This window comes from Vicugna pacos, chromosome 16 (assembly GCF_048564905.1).
Source record: "Vicugna pacos chromosome 16, VicPac4, whole genome shotgun sequence".
Taxonomy (NCBI): Eukaryota; Metazoa; Chordata; class Mammalia; order Artiodactyla; family Camelidae; genus Vicugna; species Vicugna pacos.
In genome coordinates this window covers 35,621,859-35,648,055 of record NC_133002.1, presented here as the reverse complement: position 1 = coordinate 35,648,055, position 26,197 = coordinate 35,621,859, and the positions used below count along the sequence as shown (strand labels likewise).

The 26,197-nt window shown below is 40.0% G+C and overlaps 1 protein-coding gene across 1 annotated transcript; it reads left to right on the top strand.

Annotated features, from left to right (window-relative positions):
- Positions 1-6,660: 6,660 nt before the first annotated feature.
- Positions 6,661-26,197, top strand: CBX1 (chromobox 1). The gene is made up of 5 exons (XM_006214198.3): positions 6,661-6,888; positions 20,955-21,131; positions 21,610-21,787; positions 22,376-22,470; positions 24,696-26,197. The coding sequence occupies exons 2-5, from the start codon at positions 20,992-20,994 to the stop codon at positions 24,838-24,840; spliced, it is 558 nt and encodes a 185-aa protein (XP_006214260.1). The 5' UTR covers positions 6,661-6,888; positions 20,955-20,991; the 3' UTR covers positions 24,841-26,197.

The window sequence follows — 26,197 nt, the reverse complement described above, 5'->3', positions numbered from 1 at the left end:
ACCCCGCCCCCGCAGGCCGGGGTTCTCAGTGGCAGGCGCGAGCCCGGGCGGCTCGTTCGGGCCTGCCCGGGCCCGGGCTGGAGTCCGGATTCCCCGCCACTAGGGGCGCTGCAGGGTGCACGCAGGCGGAGGGAGGTGCCTAGAGCCTCTGACGTCCAATCCAGAGCCGCGTCCCGCCCATCGTTGTCAGGTCCAGCCAATCAGCGACCAGGGGCGTCCCTAAAGGTCCGGAAGAGGGCCCAGAGGTGCGAGGGAGAGGTACGAGATCTTGAGCACTGGGGGCTAGCTAAGTCCAGAGAGAGTTCCCATTTGAGCCTCGTAGGTTGCAGCTCCCCAGCGGAATTATCAAGCCGATGCCAAGTCAGATTCGAAAACTAGATGGTCCGAGCGAACTGGGACTGGCGAGCACACACCAGTTTCACTTGGGAAACAAGCCGAAGGAAGGATCGTGCAGCTAGTTAGTAAGAAAGAAAAATCTGTTGATGAAGGCTTTTTTTTTATTTAACGTTATTTAAGTATCTATTAATTACCTGCATAAAGATAATTTGAGTAAACGTAATATCAAGGAAAAAGTTAAGGTAACAGATGCAAGCTCTGGAGTTAGATGACCTGAGTACAATACCTACCCAGTACTACACTGACCATGTTGGCCTTAAACTGGTCTTAAATCTTTGTTTCCTCTTCTGTAAGGTAGAGATCCTCATAAGGTAAGGTGCCCGTACCTCAAAGCAGCTTTTCTCAAACTTGTTGCTCTCAGGATCCCTTCACATTCTTACAAATGATTAAGGAACCCAAAGAGCTTTGGTTTATGTGCTACAGTCACCAGATTAGATATTACAATTAAAATTTCTTAAAATTTTTATTCACCTGAAACAATAATAATAAACCATTACATGTTACTATATTTTATGAAATATAAATACACTTTCCAAAACAAAAATTGCTAAGTAGAGTAGCATTATATTACAATTTTGCAAATATCTTTCATGTTTGGCTTAATAGAAAACAGCTGGGATTCTGATATTTGCTTCCCCATTCTCTCTGTTGTGCTGTTGTTTTGGACTAGGAAATGAAGAAGGTACGTAGTCACACAGATACATAGGTGGAAAAGGGAGGAGTATTTTTATCCTTCTCAGATAGTTGTGGATAATCTTTGATACTAGTAAAACTCAACAAATTAGGTAGTTTCTTAAAGGTTAGTTGCAGTGGGAAATCTGAAACCATTTGGAAAATATTGGTTTCCTGAGTTACACAGATCTTCCAAATGTGGGTGCATTTTATTATTCAATATTTTTAAAATCATATATATTAAAATCATCACTGATATCATCAGTCTTGTGAAGCTGTCAAGCTTACTGGTGGATACATTTTCATGTAGGGGCAGAAAACTTCCCCTTCTTCCCTTCTGGTTCTTTGGCTGATCTACTAATTAAACTGAGACGTAAGACAAACTAACAGGAGAAAAACCAATTTTATACTTAGGGGAGCCCCCTAAAAATGAGACCCATATAAGGCAATTGAGACATACATGCCATCCTGAGCTGAAGAATGGGATAGGGGCCTGGGCTTCAAAGCTGCGAGGGCAGTTCACTGAACGAGAAGAGCAGATGTTTGGTTACTAGAAGTTTGCCCAGCCATGGTGACAGATAACTTTTCTTTCAGATAAAAAAGTTATCTCTGGCAATAGCTTTTTGGTACAGGCCCCCTAACTAAATTCTTTAAGGTAGTTTGGGAGAGGTGAAAATTTGTCCTGAGTCTGTTGGGTGTTATTACCTTTAGCTCAAATAATCCACATGCCAAATCAGCATATTTTGGGGTGGCACATTCTGCTCCCCTTCACAAATTTCAGATTTGTGAAATTTCCCCTTTCCAAAATTATAATTTTTGCCTGAAAGCTCAAATTTTATCATTGGCAGAAATACTTTCCTTCAGTGATTTTCCTTGAAGTGGCAGGCTCATTTCATTCAAATATCCAAGTCTGAATACCCAGTTTTTCTGTCAGTCATTCTTTCAAATAAAAATGGTATTCTATGAAAAAAAGCAGCTAGTTCAGCTCACACATCTCAAACAATTGCACAACCCTGTACTTCAGTAAGCAGCAGAAATGCTTTGTGTACATCTTCCATTTCATCAGATAGAACATTAAAAACACGTATACTCTAGGAGAGAGATTCATAAAATTAATCATTGGTACTGCTTTATCAAGGATAGTCTTAAGTGAATGTGGCTTCTTAATTCTTTTACTGCATAGGTGTGACAATGAAGAATACAAATCTGGTACAAGGTGGTGCCACACTGCCTTGATTCATGCTACGATGCCAGCAGTTTTATCCACTTTTGTACCATCAGTGAAAAGACCAACACAGTGAAAAAGAGCAAATAATGTCTTAGTATTATTATGAAAATAGTCTTGACCATGCAGACTCCCTGAAAGCATCCCAGGCACTCCCAGAGTCTGTGGACTACACTTGGAGAACCATAGGTTATATCTGTAGAATGTATCCTCTCATTCAACAAATATTTACTGAGCCCTGTCTATGGTTTAGGCACTGTTCAAAATGTTAAGAGTAAAGCAGTGAGAAAACCAATAAAATGCACCTAAGCCACCAAAAAAAAAAAAAAAAAGTAAAGCAGTGAGTTAAACAGAAAAATACCCTGAACTGTTGGAGCTTATATCCTAAGAAATATAAGGGCTTAGCCTCACTACCCAACATATTACTCAATAAGTGTTTTTATATAAGTTCATTAAGTAATTTTTAAAATATTTTTGAAGAGTGATTTATTTATATAGGGTTTTTTTTTGAGGGGGGAGGGAATGTAATTAGGTTTATTTATTTCTTTATTTTTAGAGGTACCGGGGATTGAACCCAGGAGCTCCTGCATGCTAAACATGCGCTCTATCACTTGAGCTATACCCTCCCCTCCATTAAATAATTTTAATGTAATACAGGCTTCACAAACAGGCAGTACCCCATCTCTAGCTTATTTTTTCAACAATAATTTCTAACATTTGGTGATGGGGCCAATCCGTACCGTACCTGAAATGCTAGCAAATCACAGCACTCCAAGCAGTGATCTCTTCACTTGAGAAAAAAAACCGATCAACGTCAGGGCTCTGGGTGCATGATTTGAGGGGTATAGGTTTTAATTAGAGTCCAGTTACTACCAGGAAGTCACATGAGAATCAGACTGACCTGGGGAGGTAAGAAAGACAGGTAGCTCTCAAGTATATTTGCCTTTTAAAAGAGAATACTTGTTAACCCCAAATGAATAAAAATCTTTAACAATAGAATTTCAAGTAGTAGTCAAAATGAAACAAAGAATCTCACACCCATTAGGACGACTACTATCAAAAAAAGAAAAAACCCAAAAAACAAAACAAAAACCCAGAAGACAACAAACGTGAAGGTGTGGAGAAACTGGAACCCTTGTGCACTGTTGGTGGGAATGTAAAATGATAGAGCCACTGGAAAACAGTGTGGATTTCCTAAAAAAAAAGAAAAACTAAAAATAGAATTACCATATGATCCAGCAATTCCACTGCTGGGTATATAACCAAAAGAATCGAAAGCAGGGTCTCGAAGAGATTATTTGTACATCCATGTTTTTAGCAGCATTATTCACAATAGCTAAAACGTGAAAGCAACCCAAGTGTCTAACAACAGATGAATGGATAAGCAAATTGTGATATATACAAAAAAAAAGGGATATTCTTCAGCCTTAAAAAGGAAGGAAATTTTGACATATGCTACACCATATGTCCCTATGAACCTTGAGAACATTATGCTAAATGAAATAGGCCACTCGCAAAAAGACAAATACTGTATGATTCCATTTATATGAGTATTTAGAATAGTCAAAATCGTAGAGACAGAAAGTAGAATGGTGATTGCCAGGGCCTGGGGAAAGGAAGGAATAGGGAGCTATTCTTTAACGGGTATAGTTTCAGTTTCACAAGATGAGAAAAGTTATGGAGATGGATGGTGGTGATGGACGTACAACTATGAATGTACACTTAAAATGGTTACAATGGTAAATTTTTTGTTTTATATATTTTACCACAACTTTTTAAATTGGGGGAAATGAAACAAAGAATTTCAGACAGTGCAGAGGAAAATATTTTAAAAGTCCTCTACTTCTGCTGCTTAAATCACGTCTCAGAAGCAGCTATCTACTGTACTTAACATAACTACTGTTTACTGAGTGTCAGCAAGGTGCCATCCCCTTTACACATTACTGTTAGTCCTGTAGAAATGCTGCAAGGTATGTCTTAAATAATATTTTCATCTTTTAGATTTTCATGGAAGCTGAGGCTCAGCAAAGTTAAGCAGCTTGTCCAAAGTTACACAGCAGGCAAATAATAGAGAATTGGATCCAGTTCAGCCTGATACCAAGTCCTTGTTCTTTTTTGCAACGTCACACTTCCTCCTTTCGCCATATTCCTTGTGATTTTGGAAGCTTCGTGTGACAGACACATTTCCTGTTGGGCATGAGGCAGTGTCACTTCAAATGTTGTCTTGAGTAAGATGATTATGATTGAGTTGCCATTACCCTTAGAAAGAAAAGAACCCCTGAAGGTATGAACTACATGAAATGTCATCATTCTTATGGGAAGAGACAAGAACGAAACCCATTTAATCCCAAAAGACTTTCAAAAAAGATGTTGTTAATGCAGCGATTTTAGGCTTGAGAGTTTGACAGCCATCCTGGCAGAATTCCAAAATAGATGATTAACAAGTGAGCTCCTAGTTGATTGCAGATTAGCATAAACCGGTGGTGCTCTGCTACCTAAAAAGAGGTGACTTTTGACTCCCTTAATTCAAGAATGGTGTAAAGCAACAGGGCCGTGTTGGCTCCCTCTGCCTTGAAATATGCACATTAGAGGCAGAATTTAACATGGATGGGCTAGATCTGAAACTTGTGCTCTGATGTACTGTTTAAGAAAATGGTGACATTTAGCTTAGAAAAGAGAGACCTTAGGGAACATGAAGGCTGAATTTCGATACTAGAAGGACGATATGAAAGAGGAATTAGGTTAACAGAAAGAGAACTGTGTGCTGCTGCAGAAGCCATAAGTAGGGGAATAGGTGGCATTTACATGGAGAAGCAGAATCCAGCTCAGTGTGAGGAATTGGGGTGGCAGCATTTTATGCAGGCAGGAATATGGTTCTGGAGTTAGAAATAACATCAGATCTTGATTCCACCACTTTCTTGCCGAATGCCTTTGGACAGGTTATGCAGCCTCTGAGCCTTTTCTGCAAAATGGAAATAGCAATTCTACCTCCCAGAGTTGTAAGGATTAAATAAGATTAATCAAGGACTCAAAATTCCTAGCACTGGGGCAAACAGTAGCTAACATTATGACAACTAATTTTCTCATCATTAAAGTTATAAAAAAACAGAATAGGACACTTCAGGAGGGAGTGAGTGGATAAATTTTTGCTTCTTCATAGACATTCAACCCAATAATGTCTCAGGAAGAACCACCCTCGTCTCTGCTCTCACAGCCTTTTTAGCAAAACTCTATTATGATATTGCTGGGATGGGTTTCTTACATGGCAATTCTCCAGAACCCCTGCACAGTACCTGGCTCAGCAAAACTGCTACGTAAATGCAGACTCCTGCATTCTGGGGTGGAGTGCGGTGGACTAGTTGCCTTTCTCTTTCTCCTCTGACTAGAATATCTGAATTCAAAGTAAGGGCAATAAAGACATCTTCTGGTAGAAATTCTATCTATTTTGTTCCTGGTTGGATAGGGAAAAGAGGAGTAAGGGAGAGATTAAAAAAAAAAAAACCACGAATCTGATGTGAATTAAAGTCACGAAGGAAAGCTTGATCACCCCCATTTTCTGTGAGATAGAACATATTAATTCACTTAATCGTTTATTCAACAAATATTGCTTGACTGTACTGAGCCAAGGTTTCTGCCCTTCCTGGAGTGGAGTTAAGAGTCGACGAGAGCAGACAGACATTAGCTAATGACAGTAAAGTGGGGTAAATATTATGCTGAGAGACCGAATTTCCATGTGAACATTTTTGGGGACAGTTGGAATCAGGAGAACTGGAACATTTATCTCAAAGAATAACAAACATGTGTTTTCCCTATTTCTCTGATTCTTTGGGGAGGCTAGGTGAAGGAGTGGTGCTCATGGAGACTAGAGGATTCGGCACTAAGCCACATATTGGCGCAGCCACGAGAAAGGGGAAGTTCAGGGTGCCAGGATAACACCTACCAGCGGGACCTAACCGAGTCTAAGGGGTCAGGGAAGGACTCGAAGGGGAAGTAACCAACGCTGAGAAGCAGGCGTCTTGTACAGAGATTTGAGGAGGCGTAAATTGAGGATTACACAGATTGGAGATTTGATAAAGCTCCGATGAGAAACCTGTTAGATTCAGATTTTTCGAGGATGTTAACTACTTACTGTCCAGGACTTGATTTGATTTTTCAGACTAGGCATCAAGGGATTCGCTTGTAAAACTACATGTTTTAACTTTCCAGGTTGCAGCCTTCTAAGCTACAGCTCCTTCGACACTAAGAGTTTAAGAACTAAAACTCCCTGAAACCCTCGCAAACTGTGCGTGACGGCGTGGAAGGCGCGCAGCACCTCGGGTCTTGTAGTCTCCAAAGGACTCCAAATCCCATAGTGCTGTGCGGCGGGTCGTCGCGCCTGCGCAGTGCGGTCGGCGGGCAGCGCAGAGTGCGAGGCTCTTTTGTTCGGCTGAGGGGAGGGCCGTTGGCTGGGGCCTGCGGTACGCCGCTTCAGTGAGGGGCTCCACCGCGGTCACCCGGCTTGTTGCTTTCCTGGTCGCCACTCCCCCGGCCGGCCCGACGCGACGCGCCAGTAGCGCGGCACCGATTCTTCTCGGACTCGTGGGCGCTGCTCTGAGGTAAAGAGCCCGCTAGAGGCGGGGAAGCGGTGGGGAAGGCGCGCAGTGGCGGCGGGAGCTTCGTGAGGGGCCGCGCGCTCGCGGCAGCGGTTGGGAGCGGGGAGCGCGCCCGCGTCCCGCGCCTTTCCCGCGCCGAGCCCTCCGCGGGGCGCTGGGGGGTCTGGCGACGCGCGCCAGAAGGATGGAGAGGGCGGGGCGGCGTCTACTGAGCTAGAGATTGAAGCGATTCGCGGTGGGCCAAGCACTTGCGGGTCGCTCTTCGGGCCTGGACAATGCTGCTTTTTTGGGTGGGCGGCTGCGGGATTGAGCTGAAGAGGAAACACTGAGTAAATTGGGAAGGAGACGGACGGGGCGGCCTGGGTGCTTGGACAAGTGTGGGGTGGGTTGACGACTGCGAGACCCGCGGTTTAAAAATTGTAACCTGAGAATATTGGGTCCTGCCGGGGCTGCCAGAGGAATTCCGCTAGCAGGACTAGGGAGCGTAACTTCGAGGAAATTTTTAGAGGGGGCTGGGCAGCCCAGAGTATGCTACCAGGGGAGGAGATCTGTTGAATAAATTGGGGCTAGAAGGAGGAGTAGTATTTGCCTCGCTGGGCTCTAGAAGGGAGGAGCTGCTACAGGGGCAAGTGGGACGGAGGTATCGAGGGTATTTCTGTGAGGTGTGAAGAGAAAAGGGGAAAACCGACCGCCCTTGCTTCCCGATGGGTAGGCTGTAGGAATAATGTGTGGAGAAAGGACGGAACACTTTCTTCCCTTTCCCAGGTGTCCTACTACCTTCACTCTGATTCCTTTAGGAAGTTAAGAAGTCCAAGTGTGGCTCTTGCTTTGACTCATAATTAGTTCAATAAGTTTTTATCTGTGATTTTTACTGATTACAAAGGGCAGCGAATTGTAGAAATGTTAATGAGTTAATATTTAAGGAATGAAGTAAGTTAGTGAGAGATTGTGAGATGATGTGGGAAATTGGGAGACAAAGAGGGAAAGTTTGTGAGATTTTTTCCCCCCTTGGGCTCTTAAAAGTTTTTTTAGCCAGCTTGTCCTTGCTGGAAAATTTGAATACAAAGGGAGCAATACTTTGCCCCTTCTTCAGAACTTCAGGTGAAGATTTTTCTTGGGTTGCTTTTATATTCAAACATGTATTGGTTGGTCTCAACTGAGGTGGTATTTACCAAAAAATCAGTATGCTAGAACCCCTGGCCGGGGTAAGATACCCTCCACAATTGTGTTAAGAATCAGGTCGGTATTTTGGAATAGTTCTGAAAGGCCCAAGGTTTTGGAATAGATACATTAATACAATTGGGAAATTACTGCCTGTGTTCCAAGGTGCTTTCAGACATTTATATGGAAAATGGTAAGATTGAAGAGTACATTGTTGGAACCGGTCACACCTTTAGGGCAGTTCAGGATGTTCAGTCATTTCCAGTTTTCCCTGTGGTACCATTTTTCTTTGGTTGCTGTGTTCTAAATTGTTTTTCACTAAACATGTAACTAGTGTGTAGCTTGGTGCTTCTAGGTTCTTGAGTAAAGGAGACCAAGTAAGGGTACCCTACCCTGCATTTTGACTGCAGGATGCTAATTTTCTAATCATACATCTCAAGAAAAGAAGCAACCATTTTAGAGACTAGGAAAATTTCTTTTTCAGTTCACACCGTTGAGAAAAAGAATTGATGCATTTTTGTCATTTTCTAGTAGTTTATCCCTCGAACTCTCCCTTTTTCATGTACTATCTCTGATGGTATAACAGATTTTGCATTAGATTTGATAAATTTGCATCATTGATTATTTCTCTGAAGAGTTTTTGGAATAAAATGCTAACGGCTAGTTTATGGACTTACATAACATGGGGTCGTGCTTCTTGTTCATTTAAGTGTCTGGCACATAGTTGACCATTCATATTGTTGAATAAATGGATAGGGCTTTTAGATCCTTTCTGAGAGTTCCATGTGTTAGTCAGCAGAATGACTTGATGTACATTTATGTAATCAGTTTACCTGTTTTTACTCTATGACGTTTGGCAGAGTAAAACTGTTGCCCTTGACATGCTTGTCTTAGCCTCCATTTTTAATATACTTACCCTCATATTAAACACAGAAAAGGTGTGCAGGTTGTGCAGGTCACAATTTTAAATACTTTAGACAAGGGACTAGGAGAGGACCGAGGTTCTGGGTTTCAACAGAAAGGTATATAGTACTTACAGCGATGTCTGTTGAGAAATTGAATAGCGTTTCCAAGGTTAACTAGAGAAGTTATTTGAATAAGGACAAAAATTCAGATCCTGTAAGTATTTGAGTTGAGTAACTTGAATAAATCTTTTTGCCTTTAAGCTTTCATGATTTGCTGACCAAAAGGGGGCAACCTAATTTGTCTGTGAAATTGTGTCTTTCTCTTTAATAATAGTTAACACATTGAGGGCTTAACAGAACTATGGTGTTTGAGAGATTAGTGTCAGTAGAATGTTTTTATTTCATTTGAAACTAAGATTTGCTTCAGGTATCACTGTGTCCTACTGATACTTGCAGATCCCTGTGGTCTCCCAACCCAAGCCATATCTATAGTTTCATTTACATCAGCACAGTGAAAAGAAGTTAGCCAAGTTTCTGGACACAGCTCAGACAAAATTTACACACCGGTATTCTAGTCCTAGATCCTGGAATTCAGGGGCAGGCATTCTTTTAAAAATGAAGCTCCTGCTCACTGGGTATGTGGCACAAGTTCTTGTTTTCTGCTCCGTAAAGTTTTCCGTCTGGAAAGCATTTGCCTCACAAACAGCTACAGCTAACAAACTAAAAGCAGTTTAGAAACATGAGTCAGGACTACAAAGTGAATATACTACACATGCCTTCACCTGCCTTTTGATGACTGATATGTAGTTGCTAATGCTCAGCAAAGATACTTCTTTCTTCTGATTTTCCATTTAGGTCTTGTAGATCCGATTTATTTGCTGATCATTTCCTAAAAAGCTGGAGCTTTTTCCCTGGTTATCTGAGTCTGAGCCATCCATCCTTATGACCCATATAAAGTTCAACACCTTACATCAGACCTAGACCTACTTTTAATTGAGTGAGTTGAAAATAGAAACAGAATGCTTTGGGAACCACAAGAAAAAGCGAAATATTTGGCTAAGTTGGATAGGCTTCATGGAAGAAGTAACATTTAAGCTGAGTCTTAAAGGATAGGTAGGATTTTGACTACTGGTCTTGGACAGGAACATACTTTTTAATAATGAGCAAATCCAGGCATGGAAGAAATGTGCAGGATGTGTTCAGGTTATAGTTCTCTGTTTTGACAGGACTGTAGGTTTTGGAGGGAAGTAGGAGTATGGAATGGTTGGAACCAAAGGGTGTTAGATTTTATACTGAGGAGTTTGGCCTTTTAAGGAAGGAGACTTTGTTGAAAAATTTTTAGCAGTTACCTCTCACTTTCCTATTCAGTCTACTCCCACCTAAATTGTTTACACAGTCTACCTCAGCAGTGCCTCATTGCTTTTGTTCACAGTTGTTCCTTGGGCCAAACTGCCTCCCTCTAGTTCACCTTTTCAAATGCTGTTGGAGCCCTGCTGCAATCCCAACTTTTCAGAACCTTTCCTAATCACCCTAGCCATTCCTCCAAATAGTGCTTTTATGGTTACTTGTTACTGCTTATATTTCTTTTACTTATTACCTACTCCTGTCATTTCTCCTGTTGAACTTCAGTTGCATTGTTTACCTTTTTTGTATGTTTTTGTCTTTCAGTCCTGGCTCTGTGTCTTACCCTTGGGAGACTTTGGGAAATTTTCTTTGCTTCAGAAAGCCTTAGTTTCCTCAGTTGTGAAATGGGCTTAAATAGAGTTGTTGTGATGATTCGATTAAGTGCTTTTCTATGCGTTAAGTGTTAAGTATTCAGTGAAAATTATTGTGTTTTTACTTACCCTTATGGGGTTTTCAAAAGCCTGTACTTCTTGTGTGTCAGCATATCCTGCTAGCCTGGCCAGGCAGGTCCATTTGCCTGGGTCTGAGGGGGTTCCTGAGATGTGGAACTTTCAGAAGCTTTCAGTGCTTTAGCTGGGGTGAATTGGTCGCCCTTTATTCCACACAGACTGTTAGCAAATGCTTATTGATTTGATTGTTTAATAGATGGTATTAAAAGCTAGTAGAGCTGTGGGTATAAACTTTTATAGCCGTTAACTGACTTGGTCTTAAACCTAAGCTAGAGGCAAAGGAGGGCTAAAGAAAACAAGGAATGGAAAAAGGAGCTAGAAGAAAGGAGCAAAGTGGGGAATGATATGCACAGTAATTATCATTATCTGCTGCTCCCTCAATTTAACTCTTTCTACTTCTTTTCCCAGATAAAGCAAGCTCTTCTCACCCTAGGATTTTGAACCCACTATTCCCTAAATTTGGTGTGTTTTTGTTATTTTTGCTGACTTATCCCTTTGTTATTTAGGTCTCTGTTACTTAATCTGGAGATATTTTCTTTATAGCATTTATCGCTAATGATTTGTCCTTGTCTGTGCTGTACTCTGCACATATGTACACGCATACACTCCCTCTCATGCTCACTCCTTTGTCCACATTAGAATATAAACTCTGAGGGGGTTGAGTATAGCTCAGTGATAGAGCACATGCTAAGCATGTATGAGGTCCTGGGTTCAATCCCCAGTATCTCCATTTAAAAAAATATATATATATATATATATATAAAAACTCTAAGAGACCAGAGGTTTTGTCTGTCTTGTTCACCCCATTTTTCTAGCACCTCACATAATAGGTGCTCAATAGATAACTGTTAAATGAATGATTACTGTAAGGGCATGTTCATAGGAAGAGTCAAACTTCTGATAGTGACATTTTAGCTAAGGGAATTGGTCAAATGAAGTACAAGGCAAAGGACAAGGTAACTGTGATTGATAGGTTAGGAACAGTGATCTTCAGCTCAAATGTCCACAGATAATGATATGAAGAGGTCTGCATTTTTACGTCAGTGGCTAGTATCGAGAATGAATTGGATTAGGAGTTATCCAGGCAAGAGATGGTGGTTGCTTGGAATAGGATGGTAATAGTGGAACCAGAAAAAAATGTATAAATTGAAAGATACTTAAGATATAAAATCAACAGGATATAGTAAGAGACTGGATATGGAGTATGGGTGGAGAGAAATCAAGGATTGTCATGATTTTGTCTTGAACTCAGTAAAAGCTATATGAATTCTTAGACCATTGTTCATTTAATTGGGGGACTGGCTTTTTTTAAAAGTATATCTGTAAAATCAGACCCTGAAATCACAACTTCTGAAGTTTGTTATAGAACTTCACCATATGAATCTTTAAAACTGGTTTTTGGTATTGATGCAGGTCTTCAGATATCTTAAAATTCTTTTTGTAAATAATTCTATTGAAATTTCCCATTGTTTATATGCAGAATTTGCTTCCTTTTTCTTACTTATCTTTTGCCATTTACTAAAGGGCTTGTTACTTTATTTTCCTGCCTGGGCAAAATAATAGGAAGAACATAAGAAATTCCTACGCTTTGGGTATGTGAAATGTGATTTCTCAGTTTCTGGCAGCTCTTCTGTCTCAGTCTTCCAGAAATGAGATCTTGGTTTCTCTGTTTTGTAGTTACTGGTTCATTCATACCAGCCAGACTTGGGTCCTCCTTGAGTGTATTCTGGAGCTGCTCTGCTGTTTAGAAAAACTGTGCCATGAATTTCAGCCAATATACATAGAACAAAAATGGTATTTTCTCTTTGAGTTCCTAATGCACTGGATTTCAGAGAGTTATCCTTATGCTTAAAGCAGTAAATAATCTAATAATTAGGACATATATGTGAATATATAAATAGATAATGAATGCCAGAAGATCATAAAAGCTTGCCTCAAAGGAGGGTTTTTACACCTATTTTACAGATGAGGGAACTGAATTATGCAGTAAATATTTAACCCCCTGTAGGCATAAAGTTGTTTTGAGAGGTCAGGGCAGGGAAGATATGCTTCTGGTGCTCATACTAGCTTCTGATGAAAGAAACTATGCGGATCTTTCAAGCAATGGTCTTCCAGTTTCATTGTTAATGCAGCAAAGGTCTAGAGTGAATGATGCTGAACATGATATAGAGAAGGTTTTGTTTTCAGGAACATCAGTTATTACTTTATTGTTCCAGCCTTATTCTAAATTTTTGGAGAAAGTAGAATGTTCACCTCCCTTTAACTGTGAGAATTGATTTATGTCTGAAATAGTGTGTGTGGTTTCACCTGAGGAATGTAGTTTCTGCCAGTCCTCTTATAGCAATGGCTTTTATCCAGGGATGTGCGTTAGATCGCCTAAGGAGCTTTTAAAGATGCAAATGCCATGGTCAAAGCAGCATTGTGTTGCAATAATAAAAAACTGGAAACAACCCAAATTTTCATCACTAGGTGAATGGTTGGAGTATGGTGTGTCCATACAATATGAAATACTATGCAGCTTAAGAATGGAGATCTTTATGGAACAATGTCAAAGGTACATTACATTACATAAAAAGGCAGACTGTAGAATTATAATATCTATTTTCACATATGTACATCTGGTCAGTTTATGTATAGAAAAACAAAAACAGGCCTTGACAAGTTTGGGGCTAGGGAACTTCCTACATAAAGTATGTTTGTAATTGAATTTGAATACATGTATTATATGACAATTAGAAAAAATTTTTTAAAAATAATACACATACACCCTGCTTTCTGATTCATTGAATCTGGGCATCTGTATTTATAAACTCCAGAGGTGATTCTGATTCTCATATATGAGAAAGTTCTCTACTCAAGGTCTGTTTTCCTGTGAATTCTTCTGTAGTACAGATGGTTACCTCATCACACCAACATTCTAAATGTTTCACCTTAGCATTTACCTAAAAAGCCCTACTGGTCTGGTTTCAGAGGTCTCTGGATCCTGTCTTGTCCTCACATCTGGAATTTGATCTTTCTTTTTCTTTTTCTTTTTCTTTTTTTTAATTTTATAGGGTATGAAACAATCCCTTTATTTTATTGTATTTTTTGTAGGGGAGAGGTACTTAGGTTTATTTTTATTTATTTTAATGGAAGTACTGGGGATTGAACCCAGGACATTGTGCATACTAAGCACACACTCTGCCACTGAGTTATACCCTCCGCCCTGGAGTTTGATCTTTCAAGCTGGCAGGAAATCATTATGGAAGTTGCTGGGATCTTTATAATTCATGTATATGATGGCAACCAGGAGCTACGCTCACATTGTTTCCTCAGATCTTCCTCATATCCTTTCACTGGAACTAACCACAGTCATACTTTGCTTTATTGCACTTAGCTTTATTGTGCTTCACAAATGTTGCATTTTTTAAAAATGAATTGAAGATTTGTTGACAACTCTGTATCAAGCATGTCCATCAGTGCCATTTTTTGCAGCAGCATTTGCTCATATCTGTCACGTTTTAGTAATACTCGCAATATTTCTAACTTTTTCATTATTACTATGTTTGCTATAGAGATCTGTGATCAGTGATCCTTCAATGTTACTATTGTAATTGTTTTCGGGCATCACAAACCATGCCCATGTAAGATGGCAGAGCTTAATCTGCGAGCTGTTCCCCCATTTCTCCCTCCTCAGACCTCCCTATTCCCTGAGATACAAGGAATATTGAAGTTAAGTCTTAATAACACTACAGTGATCTCTACAGTTCAAGTGAAAGGAAAAGCTGCACATCTCTCACTTTAAATCAGAAGGTAGAAACGATTAAATTTAATGAGAAAGGCACGTTGAAAGCCAAGATGGGCCAAAAGCTGGGCCTCTTGCGCCAGTTAGCCAAGTTTTGAATGCAAAGGAAAAGTTACTGAAGGAAATTAAAAGTGCTACTCCAGTGAGCCTCACATGGTAAGAAAACAAAACCGCCTTCTTGCTCCTATGTAGAAAGTTTGAGTGGTCTGGATAGAAGATCAAATCAGCCACAACATTCCCTTAAGCCAAGGTGTAATCCAGAAAAGGCCGAACTCTCTTGGATTCTGTGGAGGCCTAGAAAGGTGAGTTAGCTGCAGAAGAGTTTGAAGTCAGCAGAGGTTGGTTCATAAGGTTTAAGGAAAGAAACTGTCCCTATAACATAAAAGTGCACCTGAAGTAGCAAGTGCTGATGTAGAAGCTGTAGCAAGTTACCCAGAAGATCTAGCTGAGACAATTAATGGGTTTGGCTATAATATACTAAACAACAGATTTTCAATGTAGATGAAACAGCCTCCCACTGGGAAAAGATTCCAGCTAGGACTTTCATAGCTAGGGAGGAAAAGTCAGTGCCTGTCTTGAAAGGACAGGCTGATTCTCTTGTTAAGGGCTATTGCAACTGGTGGCTTTAAGTTGAAGCCACTGCTCATTTACCATTCTGGAAATCCTGGAGTCCTTACAAATTATGCTCAATCTACTCTTGTGCTCTGTAAATGTAACAACAAAGCCTGGATGACAGCACATGAAGTTTACAGCATGGTTCCCAAAACTGCTTTTTCGGTTTTAGCAACATGTGGTCCTTTCCTCTTATCTTTTTTTCCAGACTATTCTGTCTTCCAGTTTCAGACAAAAACTCTCTTCAGCCTTTTTTGTTGCTTAACAATAGAACAACAATCCTTAACTCTAACTTTATTATTTTAAATCTTAACTTATTTCACATGGAAAAACTAGTACTTGGTGTGAAAAAGGTTGCACACAATAAAGTTATATTGCTGTAAGCCCACTGTTGAGGCCTACTACTCAGAACAAAAGATTTCTTTCAAAATATTACTGTTCATTGGCAACACACTAGGTCACCCAGGAGCCCTGATGGAGATGTACAGCAAGATAAATGTGCTAAATCATGTGCCTGTGAACACATCATTCTGTAGCTCTTGGGTCAAGGAGTCATTTTGACTTTCAGGTCTTATTATTTAAGAAATACATTTTGTAACGCTATAGCTGCCATAGATAGTGATTCCTCTGTTGGATCCAGGCAAAGTAAATTGAAAACCTTCTGGAAAGGATTCACCATTCTAGATGCCATAACATTTGTGATTCATGGGAAGAGGTCAAAATAGCAACAGTAATAAGAGTTTGGAAAAAGTTAATTCCCAGCCTTCACGGATGACTTTGAGAGGTTCAAGACCTCAAGTGAAGGAAGTGCACAGGTGGTGGAAATAGCAAGAGAAGTAGAATTAGAAGTGGAGCCTGAAGAGGTGACTGAATTGCTGCAGCCTCATGATAAAACTTCAGCGGATGAGGAGTTGCTTCTTACTGTTGAGCAAAAAAAAAAAAAAAAAAAAAAAAAAGTGGTTTCTTAAGATGGAGTCTACTCCTGGCAAAGATGTAAAGATTGTTGAAATGACAACAAAGGATTTAGAATCTTACATAAACTAATTTGATAAAGCAGCAGCGGATTTGAGGACTGACTCCAATTTTGAAAGAAGTTCTGTGGGTAAAATGCTATCAAACAGCACTGAATGCTACAGAGAAATCATTCGTGAAAGGAAGAGTCAGTTGATACGGCAGAACTTCATTGTCTTATTTTTAAAAACTGCCACAGCCACCCCAAACTTTCAGAGACCATGACCCTAATCAATCAGCAGCCATCAATATCAATGCAAGACCAGTCATTAGCAAAAAGATGATGACTTGCTGAAGGTTCAGATGATGGTTAGCATTTTTAGCAGTATTTTTTTAAATGTTTTTTAACTTACTTTTTTGGGGGGTGGGGTGGGAATTAGGTTTACTTATTTGTTTTTTTAGTGGAGGTACTGGGGATTGAACCCAGGACCTCCTGCATGCTAGGCATGCAGTCTACCACTGAGCTATATCCTCCCTCTGGAAGTATTTTTTCATTAAGGTATGTATACTGTTTTTTTCAGACATAATGCTATTGCACACTTAATAGACTACAGTATAGTGTAAACTTTTATTTGCCCTGGGAAACCAAAAAATTGTGAGACTTGCTTTATCAAAGTGGTCTGGAAGTATGCCTGTATTTAGAAACGCAATGCCTAATCTTGTGTCTAATACTTCACTACCTTCTGCCTGCAAAGTAGCACTATTCCTCTTTTTCATTTTCAGGCTCCTAACTGCAGGAGTGGAGGTGTCCAGGAGAATCGCAACTGCTTTTTTTTTTTTTTTTCTCTTAAAAGAGCTATGAGTTCATGATTCTTGCTCTTCATGACACTGACACTGTAGAAGAATTTGAGGTTCTTAAAATTGGCATTTTCTCAGTAGTTTTTCTGGCCTACTTGCTAGGTGCTTAACTTAAAAAATTCCACAGTATCTAGCACTTGTCAATTTAAAAGACTCAGAAGACTGCTGGGACCCTAAAAACCAAAGCTTTGTTACTGCCTGCTGATTTAATTAGCAAAGAAAACCTTCACGTTCCAGTAACAAATGAAAAGTCAGTAGTTTTTTTTTTTAACCGGTAGTTTTTAAATATACTTTCCAAGGCCTTTTCTGAAAGAAATTATCAGTCACTTGTCATTTACTGATAACAAATTGTAGGGAGAAGCCAAGTTAAGAGACCCCTCTGTCCTTTCCTTGTACAGGCTGGAGGGAAATTTCCCTGTAAGTGTGTAGCTCGCTCCTAGTTCTGTGTATGCAGCAGGGCCATTAGCCCGGCCCTGCCAGGAGATGTCCATACTGAAGTGCTGTACTTTTTGTTGATTGTGTGACCTTAGAAGAGTTATTTCATCTACATCTGAGGTGTCAGTAACATCTGAATGGTTTGTTTTACAGGATGGTTTTGAGGATCAAATGAGATAACACGGTAGTAAACTGAAAATGCAATACAAATGTAAAGTATTATTTTTCTAGGCGTCTTAAAATGTGGCAGACTCAGTATTTAGATAAAAAGTGTAGTAGCTCAACTAACCAGGTTTTTTGTCTGCATCATCATGATGAGCCTTAAGAAGAAGGATGTAGGATGTCTGAGCTAATCTAGAACTGTTTGCCTTTTTGTACACCTTGTGATGTCCTAGCATATATCCCAACCCTTTATTCAATGATCATGGCACTTTTATGCCATAATTTGGCAAGGATGCTTAGGGGGAGTGGCAAATAGCATTGACTAAAGGCATTTCTCCATTATGCTAGTGTGCTGATCTGAGTTACTTTGAAATATCCATGCCAAACAATTCCAATTGAGAGCCCTCCTTCCAGATGTCCCTGCTGATATCTGGAGATTGTCATATTTGGGGAGAGGGAGTTTCTCTTGAAATAATCCATTTGGAAACTATATGCAAATAATTGGCCTGTCATAATATTTAAGGGGGCTCTTGGCTCATTTGAAGGTGCTAGATTCTATAGGAAGAATGGGGTTTGTATTTAATCCCATTCTCTACTGAGTTTGACAAATGGTTTATTTAGGACCCCAAAGAAGTACCTATGAATATGGAAAAAACTCACATTGATTTCGGAATATCCAATATAAAGAATCCAACCTCTGGAGACAGGTGCTTGACCAGTTAAGAAAACTCAGAGAAGTTGGAGTCTGTTTTCTGCATTCTTCACTTCTCATTTGAGTTTCCCTTAAGACAATAAGTTTAAGTGAGTAAAGATGAAAATCAAGAGGCCTTACTTTAGATTTCCCTTATTTGGGGGTTTTCTTTGCCTAAACTAGAGGATTAAGTCATATTCTTACTCTTTTCTGTGACTCTTCCTCCTTAATAAGGGGAGGAGAGGCCTGCAGTAGATAGAGATAAGCTGGGAGCTGTCCTGACCTTTTAGGTCCAACAGTAGCAGGATCCGATGGGCAGTATTCAATGTGGTTTCTTTTTGTAAGATAAATATAGCTATTAATGTAGACAACACAGAGCCTTAAATAGGTCTCAGTTCTGAAGCCAGAGTGATAGAATGCCTTTCCTTTACTTTCTTAAATATAATTACTTGGAAAAGGGGTTACTAGGGGACAGTTGTTGGTTTAGGATTGTCTGTAACCCATTGTTTCCCTCTGGCTGTTGAGAAAGGGAGTATCTTCAAATTTCCAAGTCCAAGCTAATGTGGGGAGTTGTGGTACCCTTTGTTATCTAAAGGTGTCAGTTTATTTTTCTTTGCACTGTAACCAGACCCTTGATGAATCTTGCTACCCCTTCAACTGACAGTGAAAGAAGCAAGCGGGGAGTAGCGCTTGTTCTTGGGAGCAGGCACTACTGCATTTATCCAAAAGGAAAATTAGATTTTTTTTTTCTTCTCATTAAATAACACTTGTCATGGCAATCAGAATTCTGAAAATCTGAAAGCATCTCCCTCCAGGAAGAACAACGGCCTCTGAGTCAGAGAACAGTGAAGCTGGCCAATAATTAGCCAGAGTTACCATTCAATCCACTGATTAGTCTGTTCAGTAACAGAAGGGAGGAAAACTCATGGGGCACTTTCTCTAAAAGACAGAGGGGCTGGGGAGGAAGGAAAGCAGTCTTTAGTATGCAAATGGAGAGAAAGAATCTTAGCACAGAATTGGTTTTGAAGTGTGTGGGGCCTTGGGTGTTGCCTTAGGCCACACTAAAATCACCTCAGAAAACATCTGTTTGTGCCACTCAGCAAAAGTTTGGAATACCTTTAGTGGAAGCGGTATCTACGTTTTTTCTTACCAATTTTTCTTTTTTTTAGGAAGGCAGGGACCATTGCTTATTCTCTTGAATCTCCAGTGTTCAGCAATATCTAGGATTTTTTAGTAGCCAAACAAATGTTTGTTTCTGTAAGTCAGTATTGCTTATATATGCAGATGTAAGAAAAATCTCAAGAATATAAACCTAAGCATCTGTAGATACTGTTATCTGTAGATAACAGTGAGCCTGACTTTTATGAAAGATTTGTTATATTTCGTATAGTCTATAGATGAACTCTTTCTAAAATACATTGTGTCTACACATGTCAGTTTAAAAATATTTAGAATGAGTTTCTACTTTCACTAAGTAAGATTTCTTTTCTTAAGGATGCTAGGGATAACCAGTTTAATCCCAAATTGGCATTGCCTTAAATTCAGACATGAAACATAATAGTAACTACTTTTTTGTCTTGGATCATCTGCCTTACTCTTGATTCTTTGTATTTCATTCTTGGGAACTGATTCATCAATTTGTAGATTTCAGCCAGTTTTTTTAGATCAATTTTGTTGTATTGATATCTTATGGCGCCACCTATCGACACATTTGTAATCATAAGGCTTTAAGCCTCCCAGCAGTCAAAATAGTTGTATGAAGGACTAAAGAAAATAGATTTATAGGAGACTGGAATTTTAGCACTGGAAAAACCCTTGAAGGTTGAAAGTTCCCAGCCTGATGATGTATTTTACAGATGAATAAATTCAGGTTCTGTTATCTGTGGTAACTACCTTTTTTTCTCCCTACTTATTTCCAAATTCTTTTGGTGCTCTAGTTTAGAGAATTTCATGGTCATTCTGGCATTTTTATGGATCTTTCTCAGTCTTAGAAGTAAAAAGTAGGGTAAAAAGTTAACAAGAAACTAGCAAATTATAAATTAATGGTGGCATTCAGGAAGACTGCATACAGAACCTTAAAGGGACTCAAAAGAGATGATGTTTTAACAATGCAGAAGACTGGATTATATTATATGTGCATATACAAAAGAGAAAATTAAACTAGATGTTTAATAAATAGGATGTGCCATTTCACATAGTAAAAAAACAAATCCAAAAAAAAAAAAAACAAATCCAATATTATGATGAAACTGGAAAACATTCAGAGAACAGGAGAACATATGGATCTGAGGTTATATGTATATAGGTTTGATGTATGTACCTACCTGATTTTTAGGAGGATTGCTTTTCTTTTGAATTAATGTAACATTTTAGATACCATAAGTAAAGGCATTGTGAGATTTTATAACTTAGAATGGGTGTAAAAGTTTCAAGTGGATATGCAGGAATAAAGTTTTGCTGTCAGATTAGTTGGAGCTGTTGTAGGAAACTTCCTAGCTGAACATATCAAAATTATTGTGTATTGAAGATGAATAGCCATAACATAGCAGCATGCACTATTAAAGTCATCTCTGGTATCCTTGCTTTTCTTACCATCCAAATATTCACCTAAGAAAAGTGTGCCTTAGTGTCCTTTTTATTTCCTTTTATCATTTTAGCAGCGTCACCCTTTATACCAGAAAGCTGGCGGGCACTATGGGGAAAAAACAAAACAAGAAGAAAGTGGAGGAGGTGCTAGAAGAGGAGGAAGAAGAATATGTGGTGGAAAAAGTTCTTGACCGTCGAGTGGTGAAGGGCAAAGTGGAGTACCTCCTAAAGTGGAAGGGATTCTCAGAGTGAGTTTCATTGCCCCAGGAAAAGCCATTCATTTGGTCACCCAACTATTTCTCAGGAGACTGGTAACGTGTAAGAGCTTGGGTGCTCTGATGGGTATAGTGTGACTCAGGCCTGGCCTTCACGGCTTCTAGTCTAATTAGGAAAATGACCTACATATACAAAGTGCTATTTACACAAGACGGTGATTTCTGAGAAGCAGTTTTGTTTGTGGCTTTAGACTGATCCAAGTTTGCAAAGAGAAAATAACTTTCTTTTGAAGGAGGCAAGATTCTAAGATTTCAATTTGTACTAAAATGTCCCTACCATCTCCCAAGAAATTTCAGCTTTGTCAGGTTCTTGGTCTTGGACAGGATCTAGTTATTTGTTATCATTAGCTCCTCTATTCCAAGGACACCAGCTCTTGCCCTCCTGTGCTTACCCTTACTCTGAATGTGTAACTTTGAGCGGAAAGTGTGACTCGTGTGCCTCTGGTTTCAGTGAGGACAACACATGGGAGCCAGAAGAGAATCTGGATTGCCCTGACCTCATTGCGGAGTTTCTGCAGTCACAGAAAACAGCACACGAGACAGATAAATCAGAGGCAGGCAAGCGCAAAGCCGATTCTGATTCTGAAGATAAGGGGGAGGAGAGCAAACCAAAGAAGAAGAAAGAAGAGGTAAGGCTAGAAGTAAGAATTCTTACTACCCCAAAATTCATGCTGCTGTCAAAGAAACTGAGAGCCAGATAGTTTAAGCACTTTTGTTCTGCTGCTTTTTGGATCTCAGCAGCCATCTTAGTTCTTTTGGATTCTTGGATAGGCTAATGCTTAAAATGTGTTTGGGAGCTCACTCTCATGAAGCCACATAATCTACTTTTATTTTATCCGAGGTTTAAGAACAATTAGTGCAAGGAAATTCATTCCTGAGTAGATCGCTTTCAATGTTTTAATCATTACAGGTTTGGGGTTGCTGTTTTAATCAATTCAATACCTTAAAGTAAGTTATCTTTTGAAGGTGAAGAAACAGTGATGAACATACATTTTGCTTGAGATGTATGTCCCTTTTTACATATGAGGAAACCTCAAGTACTTCAGACCTTGATGGCATAATCACTCAGGATTCTAAAAGACCTGTGACTTAGAGCCAAAAGAATGGTGAAATATTGGCAAAAGGGTTTGATTACACTATCAGAGAAACAGGAGTGGCTCCAGTCTGGGGAACAGTCCCATATAGTTAAAATTATTCCATCTGTTTGGTTTTTACAGTCTGAAAAGCCACGAGGCTTTGCCCGGGGTTTGGAGCCGGAGCGGATTATTGGAGCTACAGACTCCAGTGGAGAACTCATGTTCCTGATGAAATGGTGAGTGGCTGCCAGTGGCTCTGTGTGGTTGTCTTTTTCTTCTCCCCATCTGTTCCATGCCAGAGGAAAAGGGCTGGACGTTTAAAATTCCAGTTGCCCAGGTGTGGAATCTTTAAGATGGCATAGTCCTTCGATAGTGACCCTTGGCCTATCTGCCAGCCTGGACTCATGAGTTATAGGTAGGGGCCCTTAGGATTCTCAGATCTTTGCCCATTATTTTAGGAGGTGGGAGAAAATCTAGAGTGTAAATGGTATGGGGAAGAATCACATTTCCCTTCTGTAAATGAAGAAATGTGATTGAACTACCCTTCCCTTCTATCACCTCCTTAATAAAGATCTGGCTGGCCCCAGGATCAAAAATTCTGTCAACTTCTCAGGGTTAGGAAAGAATTTCTGTAGCTCTTCCTTTGTCCTTGACTGTTACATCCTTTCCAGTTTGTGCAGATTCTACAGTTGCAGGATCTGCCAGCAGGGGTCAGCAAGGCCCCTTTACTCTAATGAGCATAGAGAAGCCTACTTTTTTCCATTTAAGTGTAGATACCAATGGTAGTAATACTTCATGAAACCTCATAATCAAACCTGTTGTCTTGAGAATCTTAAGAACTCTAATTAACCCCAAATTCTCTGTCTATCCAAAAGGAGGGCTTCCCTTTTTCTTGCTTGTTGGAAATGCCTGTGTTCCCCCCACCCCTGCCCCAAAGTGGAGCTCAATCATTATCCTTAAAATATAAATTAGGAGTGAATAATTCTAAGCCTTTGCTAAGGAAGGCAGCATTCTGAGGGCTTCATCCTTCGTCAGTCTAGGACCTCCTCTGAAACGCTGTACTAATTCTTCTCCTCTCTAGCGGGAGAGACCTAACTTGAACACTTAAGTCCTATGTCACAACCAGCTAAACCTCTGTTTTCTTCCCATACATTCCCTAGGTGTTTACTGAATCTGACTTTCTTTTAGCTGATTTATTGCTAGCCTGTACGAGAAAAGTTCATTTTTAAGGAGCTGCATTTGGGGGAAAAGAATTAATACCAGGAGTTAATTCATTCCAACTAGAATACACTTTTTCTGTGTTTGTGACTAGTCTGAACAACAGTAGTATCTCCACATTGCATAAGATTACACTCCTTTGGTTGACTGACTAGTGTGTGTGAAGGTTATAGATGAATGTAATTCTGCAAGTTAAGATTGGATGTTGATTATAAAACCAAGTTCATTTTTAAAGTGATTTTCTTGGAGAGTGGAGATACTTGTTCATTTCCCAGAGTAACTAATATTTCTCTGTAGTGAAATGACTGAATGACCTCAGAAGGGTGTTGCTGAATTGTCAGCAAGGGGCAGCCTGCTTCAGGTTCCCATACTATTATACTCCTTTCCCTCCCATTCTGTTGAATCCATTGTTCAAAAACATACCTTACTGGCTTATTCTTCTCTGGTTCCATGGGGCTGTGTGGCTTTGGGTTACCTGTTGCTGGGGTTCCAAGTTTGGGGTAGTGCCTCGTCAGAGATCCCATCGTGCATGTCTGCTGCCTGCCCTACGCTACTGCTTCTGGCTAGGGTATTTCCAATGATCTGAAGATAGATCTTACTCCTAAATCCTTGTAGTATGTATGTGGTTTTCAATTTTTGAGAGGATTTTAAAATTCAGAAAAATAAGAGAATTATGTGACAATCCCTTTATTTCTGCCTCCCGTGTTGAGGCACCATTTCAAAGCACCTGGGAGTGGTAGCATATCTGTATGAGCATGGCATTTGGTGATGTTAAACAGTATGATTATGAGTCAGCAAGAAAGTGTCCACCTGCATTGGCTCTGGTCAATGCCTGATTGGTAATAAATCTTATTATCTAACATGATATTAAATCCTATTACAAAGCCAGCATCTCTCAGGGGCTTTTAGCAGCTGGGATATGGCTTTGAAAAGAGCATTGTAGCCTCTCTTATTCTCTCAGAGAACCTGAGAGTCATGCTTTGCTTTGTTTTTGTTTTTGCCTTTCCTAGAGGTTCCAGATGTTATAGATAGAGTTAACTTTTAAAAAAACAAAGATATCCAGAGGGCATTTTCAATGGGAGCTCTGAGGATGCCACTTGACTAAATGCTGCTTGGGCTATGTTGTTGTCCTTCCCTGGCCTGCTCTTCTGGAATAAATTTTTTTAAAGTCTAATCCCTTGGGTGATCCAAGTTAGGAGACCACCAGCACCTGCTCTCAAAGTCTCTCTGCTTTGTTCTACAGGAAAAACTCTGATGAGGCTGACCTGGTCCCTGCCAAGGAAGCCAATGTCAAGTGCCCACAGGTTGTCATATCCTTCTATGAGGAAAGGCTGACGTGGCATTCCTACCCCTCAGAGGATGATGACAAAAAAGATGACAAGAATTAACTCTCCTCAGTACCAGCCCCTGTCACATCTGACTGTGGGTTTCAAGTGGGGAAAGAAGGAGTTCTACTTGTCTTGACACCATAGAGGTGGCTTGAGAAGATGTCCTTTGAAGAGCCAGTATAGTTTCTGTGCCCTACAGCAGCCCAAGTGCTTTAAGCCGTTCCATGCTGTATAGTTTGCACACCCATCCCGGTGGAGGGGAAGGAGGGTCAGTGTTTTAAGGCAACCCATTCTGCACTTTGCTGAGAAAAGCAGAGGGCCTTCTATGAAGGACAAAACTTGCAGAATGAGGTGTGGGAGAGCAAAAGATAACTGTAGATCTTCAAAGAGCATCTCCACAACCCACAGCCTTCTTCCCAATAGTGTTAACTGCATTTTTACAGCGTAGCATGTGTGTAGTTTTTGGCTATTACTGGTGTATTATTTGGGGGTGGGAGGGCTGGGGGGGAAAGGAAGGGAGATGAGTAGGATCATTTTTGTTAAAATTTGGGGCTTGATTGGGGAAATGGTGAAACGAAGGAAAGAAGGAGCAACTAACAATGATTCGGTTCTGTGTCCCAAATATTTTATCTTTTCCAAAAATGTCATTGGCAACCTAAATGAGGACTGTGAGAGACTATTTAAAAGCTGTGAATGCTTGAAACCTATAAGCCAAGGTGTTCCCTGCCTGAGCTTAATGCTATTCCCAGCAAAAGACTAAGCCAGTTAAGTTACCAAAGCTGCCATTTAGGGGATGGAAACTGTTTGAGGAGGAAATGTCCTATTGGAGCGTATACACAGATCATTCTGTCTTAGAGGTGCTAATTCTTGAAATTGACAAGAAGATCCTTTATTTTCCAGTTACGAAGTTGCAAATACTAGCTTGTCCATCCAAGCCACTGGCTGAGGTATTTGGGGAGGAGCAGAGGGTAGTAAGGAGGTGGGAGAGTAGGAAAAAGACAAGGCCCATGCTCTTAGGGTGAAAAACTATTAGACCCTCTGTTTTTTGAACTTTGAACTCTGAAACCATTGGTTGCAGAGTTTAGTCACTGACAGCACAAGTTCACTGAATCACACTTCAAGAGTTGAATGATTTCAAAAGCCCTAGTCTCAGGAGGAGATTAAACTTTCATACTGGGGCAGTGGTTCACTTTAAAACAAAACAAAAAAAAAATTTTTAATCCTAAGAATTAATACCCAAAATGCTGTCTCATTATGAGATCCATCAGTTCTTGACCTCATCTAGACCTGCATTTAGAACTCCGTTTTAAATCTTTTTAGGCATGTGTTAGGTTTCTGTGAAAACTTTGTTTAAATGTAAACTTCATACCAACACTGTCAGTTTTTGTCTTAATAAAACTATAGATTTATAATCCTT